The sequence below is a fragment of the Rhizophagus irregularis genome, chromosome 2 (genome assembly GCF_026210795.1).
Source record: "Rhizophagus irregularis chromosome 2, complete sequence".
NCBI classification, from domain to species: Eukaryota; Fungi; Glomeromycota; class Glomeromycetes; order Glomerales; family Glomeraceae; genus Rhizophagus; species Rhizophagus irregularis.
In genome coordinates, this window is record NC_089430.1 from 3,245,502 (window position 1) to 3,259,237 (window position 13,736).

General features: G+C 29.1%; 4 protein-coding genes across 4 annotated transcripts; all 4 read right to left on the minus strand.

Annotated features, from left to right (window-relative positions):
- Window positions 1-176: 176 nt before the first annotated feature.
- OCT59_012073 (uncharacterized protein) lies at window positions 177-3,947 on the minus strand (the record flags this gene model as incomplete). Its single annotated transcript, XM_066134208.1, has 9 exons — window positions 177-483; window positions 550-602; window positions 684-715; window positions 774-1,022; window positions 1,090-1,216; window positions 1,292-2,038; window positions 2,119-2,538; window positions 2,623-2,859; window positions 2,934-3,947. The coding sequence occupies 9 exons, from the start codon at window positions 3,945-3,947 to the stop codon at window positions 177-179; spliced, it is 3,186 nt and encodes a 1,061-aa protein (XP_065989496.1).
- Window positions 3,948-4,075: 128 nt separating this feature from the next.
- Window positions 4,076-4,374, minus strand: OCT59_012074 (uncharacterized protein; the record flags this gene model as incomplete). Its single annotated transcript, XM_066134209.1, has 2 exons — window positions 4,076-4,210; window positions 4,279-4,374. 2 exons carry the CDS (start codon window positions 4,372-4,374, stop codon window positions 4,076-4,078), a joined length of 231 nt encoding a protein of 76 aa, XP_065989497.1.
- A 1,702-nt stretch (window positions 4,375-6,076) lies between these two features.
- OCT59_012075 (uncharacterized protein) lies at window positions 6,077-6,818 on the minus strand (the record flags this gene model as incomplete). Its single annotated transcript, XM_066134210.1, has 2 exons — window positions 6,077-6,111; window positions 6,347-6,818. 2 exons carry the CDS (start codon window positions 6,816-6,818, stop codon window positions 6,077-6,079), a joined length of 507 nt encoding a protein of 168 aa, XP_065989498.1.
- Window positions 6,819-10,080: 3,262 nt separating this feature from the next.
- OCT59_012076 (uncharacterized protein) lies at window positions 10,081-10,586 on the minus strand (the record flags this gene model as incomplete). The annotated part of the gene is made up of 2 exons (XM_066134211.1): window positions 10,081-10,478; window positions 10,553-10,586. The coding sequence occupies 2 exons, from the start codon at window positions 10,584-10,586 to the stop codon at window positions 10,081-10,083; spliced, it is 432 nt and encodes a 143-aa protein (XP_065989499.1).
- Window positions 10,587-13,736: the final 3,150 nt, after the last annotated feature.

A 13,736-nucleotide genomic window follows, 5' to 3' on the forward strand; every position in this document is an offset into this window, starting at 1 on the left:
TTAGATAATAAGTTTATTTATATGTTTTTAGCATAATTTTTATTGAAATATTGTAACACATATACAGTTATTATAATAAAAATACGCCTCAATATATTAGATTTATCGTAAAAAATTTGAAATAACAGTTTATTTTTCTTGGACCTGCTGTAATATTCTGTAAGAAATTCTAATTTTTAGGTGTTTTCTGCTTCTTCCATATTTCTAAGAGCCATAGATTGTTTCCATTTGCGTAAAAAAGTTGTAATCCAGTTGGCAATAGTTGACTCCTTTGGAATATCATCCAGACTAATTTCTCCTTCATGTTCACGACATAATAATTCATTTCGCATCTCTTGAGCTGACATTTTTTGTCTGGGGTTAACCGTTCCTGTATGAAACATGCATTCAAGTAACTCTTTTACTTCGGGTACAATTCTTTTCACTGGCGACCTAATCTTTTGATTCTCTTTTAGAGCCCATCCTTTATAAAATAATTCATGGCTAAAAGAATAATTTGAACATTTTGGTAATATTTGCAGCTTAGAAAACATTTACAAAGAGTAATACCTCTTTGAAATAGTATCTGATGGTGGATCGGTTGGATCAATAGTCTCTGCGCTCTATTTATTGGTTATTATTATCAATTATATTACCTACCCTATCCCAAATGAAGCTATCTCATACGATTAGAAACTACTCACTGATTCATCATTTTCTACGATTTCAGTATCATCTAATGAACGCTGGATTAGCATTTTTCTTATTTCAAAGATACAATTTAGAAACTGTACCTTTTTTTTTGATGCTTGATGTTATCCAAGGTTGGTTTGGTCTTGTATGTTGGGTAATCACCGGGTTTGGCTTGACAAAAATTCGTTCTTTAGCAATTTTTTGTATTTTACTAGGCGAAAATTTGTTCCATGAACCAAACCCAGGAAGAGCTCTCCCATAAATATATCCTAAATCATCAGTTTCATTCGGCCAAACCCATTCTGACCAATTTGTAATTCCTTGTATAGTACCCAATGTACTTTTACGATCTATATATAAATAAAGTGAGTAATTTTCTTTGAATTTTTGATTATAATAATCAAATCAATCACAAACCTTGAGAACGGTTAGGTTGAATATGTACTACATGAGTACCTGCTAGATCTTTGATTGCATCTTCAATATTTTCACCAGAAGTAATATCATACCCCAGTTTTACGTATCTTTTGATTGCATGAGTGATCTTATAAATAAACAAAATAATTTGGTAAATACATAGTAATTCTTTCAAAAATTTGAAAAATTATATATCTATTACCTGTGCATGGTGAGAATCTATTGATGTTTTCGCCTCTCCTGCTTCTAAAAATATCCAATTTTTTATGCTAACATTATACCATTCCTTCCAGTATGATAAAATAATCATCAGTTCAGTATTGTGGTAATGGGGTCCGTTATCAGAAATTATAGTAATCCATGATGGCTTCTTTTCAAGAGTTTCTATTACGCTATGTAATGACGAAGCAGTGAACCAGGCGTCCTGTTTTGTGTCATTTGACCAATGATCAAATGCTTGAATGTTGAAATTATGTGTTTCAGAATTTTTAGTATAAACAAGTATGCTATGAAGACTCCAACCACGTTTGCCAAAAAATTCAGATTTTGTTTCTCTTGAACTTTTTGGCAGAATTCTCATTTTATAGTCTACAATTAATAATGCACCATCCAAATCTAGTTGAAGTAAATTGGAATTTAACTGAGCATTTAGATATGTCTTTCGGGCATGGTGAGACATAAATGATATTAGCTGCTTTTGATATTCTTCAAGAGTTTGATAATGCGTTATATCTAGATTGTTTTTCAATTTCTCAAAAAATTCAAATAGTCCTTCACAATTTTGGCAGACTTTTGGATGATCTCGATCACAATCACCAAACGCATGTCGAAGACAATGACTCACACAAGAAACGTGAATAGCATTGCCCATATCATCAATTTGTAATTTTTTGTCAAAATCCTTGCGAAGGTATCGTCTTAAACTTTGTGATTCATTTACTAATTCCTTCTGATTTTATTATTTATTATATACATTAGTAAGATGCTGAATTAAATTTTTATACAATAGAAATAAAATAATAAACTTACCCGAATACCTGGATCTATAACATACTTTTCGATAATTTTTTCAATTTCAGCAAATACTAAATAACCACATTCATTACACGTCATACATAATCCTCCAAGATCTTCTTTATATTGGAAGCGCCCTCCTTCTAAACGTGTCATAAATGATGTACGTTGCATACCATCAGGATATTGTTCATGAAAGTTTTTCCATAATGCCCGTTTATGATCTTGAAGATATAATACAGGTAATCCACTTTTATTATCAGTCTTGTACGAACTCATATTTACATTTTTTTTATCCGCAAAAAATAATTCAAATTGACTTAGCATTTCTTCTTTTAGCTTGACACGATGAATAACTGGTTTTAATAATGGAGGTGCGCCATAACCATTAACTCGTGCATGTTTTCTGGATTCAGAAATAGTATGTCTTCCAACCTTTCAATACACAAAGTAATAATTAATTATTATTTATGCAATATTAAGTTAGGAATTTTTATTGTATAAAATTTTTGTACCTACATTCAAATTTGTTTCCAATTCTGAATAAGAAAATTCGTCTGCAATAATTGATAAAACCCTACGTTTACCATCACAGTTTTGCTTATTATCATCCAATGCACGTCTAAAAGAATTCCAAAAAGTCTTGGTTTTGTTTGGCATGTGAATGGGGGTGCTGACAAGAAAACCTATTTTGCTAAGTTGTTGAAGTGTTACACGATCTTGTTCAGGTTGGGATGATCTAGACCAAAATTGATACTAATAAAAATTGTTCATCAATATAATTTTATCAATATTATTTCGTATAGAATTTAGATTGTAAAATACATTACCTCTGATTCTTTATTTGACCAAGGAGTTACGTTATAGCTACCAACATCCCGAAGCATAGATTGCCATGCTCTTAATTCTCGATCACTAAATTTATGATTATTTGGATATAAAATTCGTAATTGTGAATATAATTCAATAATTGGACTTTCTTGTTCAAGCCAACCAAGAAATAATTGATGCCAATTGAGATTTGCAATTGTTCTTCGTTTTAAATGGTAATTATAAATTTGTTTCATAATAGAATAATCATTCCAATTTTTTGGAAAACATATGGGTAATTTTACTTTATGCTGATGAATGAGAGTTTGGACGAAAGAATTTTCAAGGCCAAATAGTAGGTTTCCATTATATTTTTTCATTAGCTCTGATTTTTTCCATACAGCAATTGGTGTTTCCCCTTCAAATTTCTTTTTCATTTGGTTATCCTGATAAATTTCAAGAATACATTTATCTTCTTCAATTTTAGATACGTAAATTGCCTGTTTATTGCCATTAAATTTGTATATCAAAGATGATTTGTATCCGGAACCAGCATTTAGCCAATCTACTTGAGAAGAAATTCCTATTCCATATATAAATATTTTCAGTGATTCAATAATAATTGAAATAGGAACAAATAAAACATCTCCTAAAAGTTTATGAATAATATCTTCGTCTTGCCATCCTAATACCAAAGGGCCAGAAAATCGCGTTCCATTTTCAAAAATTTGTAAATATACCGAAGATATAGCATTAGAAGGATCGCTTTCTATTTGACTAATATATGCGTCACTTTGACACAAATACCCAGGTAAAAAGGCATGATTTTTATTACCAACAACAATAGTTACAAAAAAATCGTGACTATTAAGACAGGTTTTGGTTTTTTGACCAATACGAAGAGGAAAAAAAGTCACGTTTTCTTTATCTGTTGACATTTTCCACCAAAAACGAGAATATGGCCCATAGTGAAATTCTTCAACTATAGAACCAAGATCCACTAGACTAACTGCAATTGAGCGGTGTTTTGGCATAAATATTAGAGTGATATTAGTCGCGCGCGTCAGATTCAGAAAAGCTATGTATGTTATAATGCTACTTATCCCCGAATTTCATTATGACGTACATAGTCACATGGTGCCGATCTTATCCAGATCATCAATTAAAATCTTACTTGAAACGAATAATGACAAATTCTACAATGTGTTTTGAGAAACTCTTGAAGATCCTTTTTCTTTGATAAAATGTTCGCAGTTGTTTCAGAAATATTTAATGATTTATCAATCTCAAGGATAATCTGTTTAATAATTCAAATATTAAATAAATAAAATTTAAAATTAATATTTTTTTAAAAAAAATTAATACCTTAAAAAAATTGTCAATATCTTGATCATTTGCTGGTTCATAATGTTGAAAAGGATTTTCATGCAACACTAATCTCTCAGTTCGTGAATGCAGCATTTGTTGAATATTAAGTATACAATCGTATAACCCATTTTTCAAATTTGTATTTTTATTTGCGGCAGCACGAATTTCATCTAATGTATCAGCTTTTTTAAAAATCCCTTTCAAATCTACGCTCATTGATTCTCTCATAATTGCAACTCCCTGAAGTTCCAGATTAATAATAGACATAATTCGCTCTGCAGGGTTTGCCCAGCTGTGATATAGTGCAGTACGTAATGCAATAAGAAGATCAAAATTGCCACGAAGAAATAAGCAAATAAGGGAAATTTGAACTGAACCAAATGTAGTTCGATGATCAGGACCACTGTCAGTATAAAGACAAAGAATAGGTGGAATAAAAGTATAATGCAATTGAATTGTATTAAAAAATTCAGTTGAATGTCTAATTGCATTGCTAGGTTGAAAAACAATATCTTTATATGAAACAAATACATTTCCATGATAGAAAGAATCTTCGATGGTTATTAGAACATCAATAAAAAAAATAACTAAAGGGGTAAAAGATAGTTTCGTAAAGTCATGGTCACTTGCTGCCAATGTTGAATTTACACCAACTAGGCTCTTCTTATTACGAACACCAGTAGATGTAGCTACACCTTTTCCAATTTGAATTTTATGTTTGTCATCTGCTGCAATAAAGCAAACATAATCACGATAAAGAATTGAAAATTCACGCAGATAACGAAAAAGACAAGCACAATAATGTGCATTTGGATAGTTTTTACGTAATTGTCGAGCTTGAATTTGATACTTAATATTGAACCGACCAGTATAATGCATTGCTCTAATAGCAGTAAGATTAGTAGGCCAAAATTGGAGGCGAATCTATTCATTAGACAGAATATTAACATTAGGTGGTAATGGTACGCTATACTTGACCTCTAATCAATTTATAATAATTTCACAAAGATCCCTAATTGAAATTGCTATTGGCATATATAAAACTTCTTGTTGTCGCCTGTCATCATCAACTGCAGGTGTATTCTTTAATTAATAATAAATATTTAGCAATTTATCTGAATAAAATATTGATGATAAACAAATTGAAGTACACATACTTCGTTAAAATATGCTTCCATTTTATCCCAGAAAGCATCAAATTTCCTCCCTTTAAATCCATTATTAGTGCGTAAGTCAACAACAATTGATAGATCTTCGAGTTGCATCATTATTCGTAAACGTTCTTCAATCTCCTTGCTAATAGTATTTGTCATTGAGGCATCACCAGTTAAATCAAAATATAAAGTTCAAAGCACAGCTGGAGTAATCTTTTTAAAAAGAGAATACTTGAAAAAACTCTGTTAATATTTTGTTTATTATAAATTTAATAATGTGATAAAAAAAAAACTTACTCTTTTTAAAGCATTCTTGTGCATCTGCCGCGTATAATATTTTGGTAATTCTTCATTAATTCTTGCTATTATGTGAGCGTTTTCTGTCTCTGATCGGTGATTATTCCTTAATGGAATCTTCCAAATATAATTGATAGTACCAAGGTAATTACCCTGATGATACTGATATATTGTCACAGGAACATTGAGCTGCAAATTTTTGATGTAATTATATTTTTGTATTATGTCATGTGGCGTAAATTCTTCAAGATCAAAGAATTTATAATTATCTTTTTCAAACAAAAAATCTGAAAGTTCTTGATATTTGTAATGAATATTATCAGATGCTTCAATTGTGTATACTTTCAAATCACAACCAGGATTGCACGCTGAAAAATCACTATTATGCAGTACATTCATATTTTTGTTAACCTCTCGCAAATAATTGGCATATTTTTTAATTTTTTCAATTAATAAAATAACTTGATTAATAAAATCCATCCATTTATCTTTGCTTGCCCAAGGTTGTTCAACTGATAATTCCAATGATTTTACCAGCTGTTCAAGTTTCTCATGTGAAAGTTGCTCCTTTTTATGATGACCGGTATGATAGAAATTATTATAACATCCATTACATTGATATTGTTCTAACTCATCAAATATTTCTGGTAATTTTAATGACCGAGAAATAAAATTTTCTCTATGTGGATCAATGTACCAGAAAAGAGCAACTAATCTTTCCACAAATTTTTTAGCAAATGATTCTGATTCTGTGCCTCTCCAACCATTTCTTTGTTCTTTTTTTAATAGTGCAATAACATCATTGTATAAAAGATCATATCGAGTATCTACTCTCTTTAACATAGGAAAGTAAGGTTGATGAACTCTTTCCATCATTCTATTAAAAATATTTAGTTCATTCCATTGAATACTTTGATCTGTAAAACCAGTTTCACCAATGTGTTCTTTCGGTTGAACGATAAATTTTATATATTTTAATTCTAGCTCCAACATTAAAGAAAGTTCATCACGTAACCCTTCTTCAACAAAGACCCATTTGTTATCAATTTTTCCTATATAAACTTGAATATTTCGTCTATAAAACATATCCTTTGCAATTGCTTCATATATTTCATTGAAGGTAGTTGTATCTGAATCAACTTTAACAATTTTTTGTTCGATAATATTTTTTTGATCTTCGTTAATATTAACAAAAAAATGCGGTATATTAGAAAAATTGGTAACGCGTTAAAAAATCCAGTTGCACAAATATTCATTTGATTCATTTTGTATTTTACAGTAAATTTCTGTATACATATGGTAAATTGTTGAATTATTACTATTTCTAATCTCTTGTACGTCTTACTTCCAATCTCTTGTATATACGAGCTTAAAAAGAATAAATTAAAAAGGGTGTGAGAAATTTATATTTTATACAAAAATTGAGGTGACACTACATACATTAATTTTCCTTTTATATACAATAATCAATGAATCACATGATAAAATTTATGTTGTTTAAGGGGCCATTGCGCAATTCAGGGGAGGGGGATTATGTTAAACACACTATTTGCTTGGTCCGGCTTACCCAGCCTCTCCCAAAATCTCGTTCTAAATTCGCGATAATATCTTTGGCCGGTACGCGTTCACAGCCACCGCCCAGGGTTACCATTACGATAAAGAACATAGTTCTAAATATCAAAATCAGTTTGAATATTCGATAAATACATTTAATTTATATGAATGTAATTTTATTTATTTACTTACATGGTAATCCCTGACGAGGTTCCTCCACTTTTAGCTGCACTGTTGCCCAGAAACTTTTGTTCAAAATATTCTATTTATTCTGATTTAATTAAATGAATTGGTTAATTTGAATTTAAATTCTTTCTTAAAGAAATTATAGATATTAGTCATATGAACCTATTGGCAACAGAGTCCCAAAAAGCATGGCGGCTTCTACCATTAATATTGTGGTAGGTGCGGTTTCTGTCTATCATAGCCCAGTTCCAATGGACGTTATAATGGGAACGACATGAACGTGTGTGGCAAGGCATTATTAGATTAGATTTGATTTTTATAATTTGATTTTGGGATGAGTAAAAATTTGAAAGAAAGTCATAAAATGTCACTTTAAATAAAATTTGAACTATTTCTCGTTTCAATTAAAATTTAATTTATTAGACTTTTCATCATTAAACATATTAATTAAATCTATATTTAAAAATAAAACAATTGATTATTAGCACATTCTATTGAATTTTAAATATTTTGCATACATTTCTTAAAAAAATTAATTTTTTTTTAATCAATTTAATTTAATTAAAAATAATTGAAAATCATGAATTATTTTAAATATAAATATCAATATATCACATTTAAAAATAAAACAATTTATTATTAGCACATTCTATTGAATTTTAAAAAAATCAATTTTTTTTTTAAAAAAAAAATCATCAATATATCATATTTAAAAATAAAACAATTATATTCTGATTAAATATTTTGTGTATATTTCTTAAAAAAATCATAAAAAAAATCTTGTACATCGTACATGCAATTACTAAATATCATCCCCTTGTGATAAATAAAAAATTACGCAATACAAATTCAACACAAATTCAACACAAATTTAACGAAATTTGGCCAAAATTAATAATTTTTTATTAGAATTATCAACACAAATTGAACACAAATTGAACACAAATTTCAGTCACGATTTATTTATATCACACCCGCTGTATGATGTACATGATTTTTTAAAATACAGATTTTCATAATTTTACGATATCGTATTTTCTGGCCAATCAAAATTAGGCTGATCCTTGCATGTGATTTAATTATTTAATCATGCACGCGTTTTTTGTCTTATTTATTTTTGTCTCTTATTTCTTTATTCTTTTGTTCAATATTTTTAATTTTTTGTCTCTTCTTTCTATTATTTCTTAATATATTTACATATATTTCATAATTTATTGCTTTGCAGGTATAGAAATATTTGTTTATTAATACTAATTATTTTAATATTAACGCATTTTTTTACCTTTTTGTTATTTTGTATCGTAATACTAACAATAATATCCATTTTTCCTTTATTCCTTTTTACTTGTACTTTAATACTAACGATACTAACGATACTAACAACATGTTTATTTTTTCCTTTCTTTATTCTTTTGTTCAATTACTTTGCAGGTATAGAAATATTTATTTATTAATACTAATTATTTTAATATTAACGTGTTTTTTTACCTCTTTGTTACTTTATGTCGTAATACTAACAATACTATCTACATTTCCTTTATTCCTTTTTACTTGTATTTTAATACTAACGATAATATCCATATTTCTTTTACTCCTTTTACTGTTTCTTTAACTCTTTTTACCTTAATACTAATAATAATAACAATATTTCTTTTATTTTTATATCTAATATTAACATTACTATAGCTATTTCTCTTCTTTTTACGTCTAATAATATTGTTACTCTTTACTCTTTCTTTTTTTTACTTTTATGTATTCTGTATATATTAATAAATACTTGTAATTTTTTATGGTTCAATAAAATTATATCTAATAAAACATACATTATATAAACTTATAGTACAGAAAATGAAGTATTATTTATTGAAATATTTTAAAATATTACGAAATATTAAGTTGTGTAAAATCACAGAATATTACGAATCATCAAATTATGGAGCATTACGCATCATAGAATTTTGAAATATTTTAAAAAGTTGCGAAGTATTACGCAGTAAAATTACAGAATATTACAAATCGTAAAATTATGAAGCCTTGCATATAGTAATATTTCAAAATATTTTAAAAAGTTACAAAATATTACGCTTATGCAAACTTGCGGCAGGTCCGAAAACTTACGAAATATTATGTAAAATTACGAAATATTGTGAACCACAAAATTACGGAATATTACAAATCGTAAAATTATGAAGCTTTGCATATCGTAATATTTCAAAATATTTTAAAAAGTTACAAAATATTACGCTTACGCAAACTTGCGGCAGGTCTGGAATAAGGTTGCTTGCCAAAACCTAGGGGTTTAGGCAAGATGGCGTTTCGCCAAAAAGCGAAATTCTGCCGAAACTATATTAAAGTTATATTAAAAAACTGGTGAAACTTTGGAGAAAGGTGAAACTGCTGAAACTTATTATAAATGCCGAAACTGCTGAAACTCTGCCGAAACTATAATAAATCTATAGTAAAATTTTGACGAAACTAATTGTAGGATTTTGAAGAGGTTTAGACAAGCAACCTTAGTCTGGAAGCTTACGAAATATTATGATGTGTAAATTTGCGCAACTTTTCGCACTATATAATTTCCTGATGTAATTATTAAACCTACCTTTAGTTATTTGTCCAGACATAATTTTACTTTAGATACAAATTCAACCGTTTTATTTATTTCAAAAAGATTTCTTTCAATTGCAATTCCTGTTTCAATTCCATCTATTTTTTTAACGCTCTTCTCAAAAACATTCATATCATAAGAAATTAAATTATTATGCCATCTTATAGTTAAATTCTTTTCTACTTTACATTCTTTTCCAAAAAATGTTATTCCTATTCCATTAACAATTTCTCTTATCTCTACACCAAAAAATTCTTTCTTAGACGTAATATTTGTCTTAACTAATGATGTAACCTTTACTATACTTGCTGAATTGTTTACTTTCCAATACAGGATTTGTTCTGTTGTTCTTAATATTGAAACTAAGCTAGAACTAGAAGAATTTAGCTCAAAAAAGACTGTAGCAATTAAGGATGGTCACCGGTCCTAGAAGATTGCGGTCTTACCGGTCCTACATCCCAAAAAGACAGACTGGTCTGTCTCACGCCCAGTAAGAAAAATCGCATACTGAAAATATACTGAAAATATACTGAATTTTAAGAATATTTAACTATATAATCATGTATATTATAAGTATAAATTAAATATAATTTTAGTATATTTTATGTAAGATATTTATATCCATAAATAATGCTAAAATTATGTTTAAATATACTGTATTTAATATATAAAAAGCTCATAAAACACCCTTAAATTTTGCCTCTTTAAGTATATTTTAAGTGCAAATTTTATGTCATTAATTTCTACTTAATTTCAGGATAATTTTATTTCGTGTTATTATATATATTTAAGTATATTTAAAGCCCATTTTCAGTGTATTATAAATATAATTCAATTGTATTTTGCATATATTTTAATAATATTTCAATTAGAAATATCATATATTTTTAGTAGTTTTAAAGGTCAATTTAGTTCAAATAAAATAATATTTTATGTATCTTTTAATTAAAAATAGCATACATTTTTACTTGCATTAAAGATTATTTTAATTACATTTTTACATTTGATAATAATGATATTTTTAGTATATAAATACAATATCGATATGGTTTGATTATATTTCAATAATAATTCGCGTACATTTTAAAGGCTATGCTAATAACCAATGATACAAATAATTTCTATAGTAAAGTAAAATGTTTAATTTCATATTTCTGAAACTATATAAAACGAAAATAAATAAAGAATAAAATAAATAAAGAAAAGAAGATACAGTTAGGAAAACTTATTTTTCATACCCATTACACAATAACTCGAGCCCATTTAATTTAATGTACTTATTAAAGAGGGGAAAAAGTTATATTAGTAATTTAGTTATTTAATTTTAAATCCAATACAATAAAGTTTGATGCATACCTGTTTAATAAACATAATTTTTAAGTAAACAATACTTATACACGTCTACAATTAACACCTCGACACGGACCTATTTAATTTAATATACTTGTTAAAGAGGGAAAAAGGTACAGTCAGACCTCTATAATTGCACTCTCCATAATTGCACCCACTATGTATACCCTCCCTAAATGCACCCTCTAGTTCGGTCCCAAGCTTATATGATCTCGCTCTAATTATTTTACCTCTATAAATGCACACCCTCTTTAAATGCACTATTTTGAAAATTATGCATATGGTCCCAAGGGGTGTGCAATTATGGAGGTCTGACTGTATATTAGTAATTTAATTATTTAATTTTAAATCCAATACAATAAAGTTTGATGCATACCTGTTAATAAACATAAAAAAATACTTATACACGTCTACACTCTACAGTTAACACCTAACACAGCTACATTAAAATAGAAAAAATAAAAGAATCAGTTAATATTAATTTCGACAGTAACTAACTATTGGATAATTGATATTGTGATGGAAAATTTATGTATTCATACCGTCTCTCCCTGTAATATAGTCAGCTTCTCTTCTAAGTAGGGTTAATTAAAACTTTCTAATTCCAGAAATTCAAGGTTTTGTATCTTGTATCCTTTATTCCTGGTAAAATATTTTTCGTCAGTAAGTTTATAAATAATATAGACTTACACTGGTCAAAAACCAATATATCGGGTAGCAGATATGTATCAGATATGTACCCGATATGTGTAGTATTAATGCAGAAAATCGGGTACCCGATATGTATTTGATATGTAAATGATATGTAGACAATATATATATTTACACATATCTTACACATATCGGGTACGATTTTCTGCATTAATACTACACATATCGAGTACATATCTGATACATATATGCTACCCGATTATATTTTGACTAGATTCTATTCTCGAAATGAAGCTGCTGCTATTTATGCAGTCTTAACTATTTCTCCACGCGACTCAGAAGTTACTATTTATACTGACTCGCAAACTGCCATTGATGGCCTTCGAAGTTATTCTTCTTCTGTCTACTCGAATAGTCGCCTATACTATAAAACTACAAATTTTGAACTTTGGGCTATTATTGAACGAACCATCTTTTCCAAAAATTTGACCGTTCTTTCTGTCAAAGTTAAAGCTCACTCTGGCAACTATTTAAACGATTTTGCTGACTCTTTAGCCAATACTGCTCATACCGCGTCATCCAGTATTTTGATCTCTGGAATGGACCTGGCCTCTGCCCATGATTTCGTCTTAATCTATGACAATGAAGTTGTTTGTGAATCTAATCCGCGACACCTTCTCAAACAATATTATCAAACGCAGTTAATGCGCGATTTGTTAAACTTAACGCGATTTCACTTTATTTCTTTACTATCAACTAATATAGATTATATTGTTGACTGGGAACTTACTTGGTTCACTTTAAATTTCAAGCCCTCCCATGATGCATCCTTTACCCTTGAACATGCTTCAAGACACCTAACCTTTAAATTCAAACTTTTCTTGGATGATTTGCCTACATTGGAAAAGCTTAAACGGACCCGACCAGACTTATACTTAGACGAGTTAACTTGCCGTTCTTGTATCGACCGCATGGAAGACCTGATGCACCTTTTTATGTGCAAAAGACGTCGCCTACCCATGCAGCAAATTCTTCGATCTTATCAAAATCATTTGATCTCTAAAATTCTGGAAGCCGGTAAATTGGCTGACATTGATCCCACTCCTTTTATTGCTAAACTCACTTCTCTTTCATGCTGGTCCTTTTCTTCTACGAATTGGTCCTCCTATGCCCTGGTCCGTGGTTGTTTACCCAAACTCTTTATTGACTTATTTGTCGATTTATCCATTCCGAGGAGTTCTGCGATTAAAATTATCGCGGCTATTCATAATAATTTTGTCCAAAAATTCAGAAGACGAATTTGGAATCCGCGTTCTTATGAGAAATGCAGATGGAAACACGTGATGAATATTACCTATAAGTTGAAAACTACTCCGAAGCCATCTAATTTGCCATTGTCAACGTACATACCTTACTCATCTTTACCACCTCCGACCCTATACGATTCACGTGACTCCGGAACCGATTAGTTGAAGAACTCGATGAAATATGGTTTGCCTTGGTTTAATCACTTTTCGGGTTTTATGGGTCATCTAACGGTGCTACTTAATAACAGCTTTTGCAGGATGGAGTGTCGATTTTTATAGTGGGCGCGCTATTTGTTATTTTGTTAGCATAGTTGCTTCTACTTTGGTTGGAATATATCAAGGGGGAAG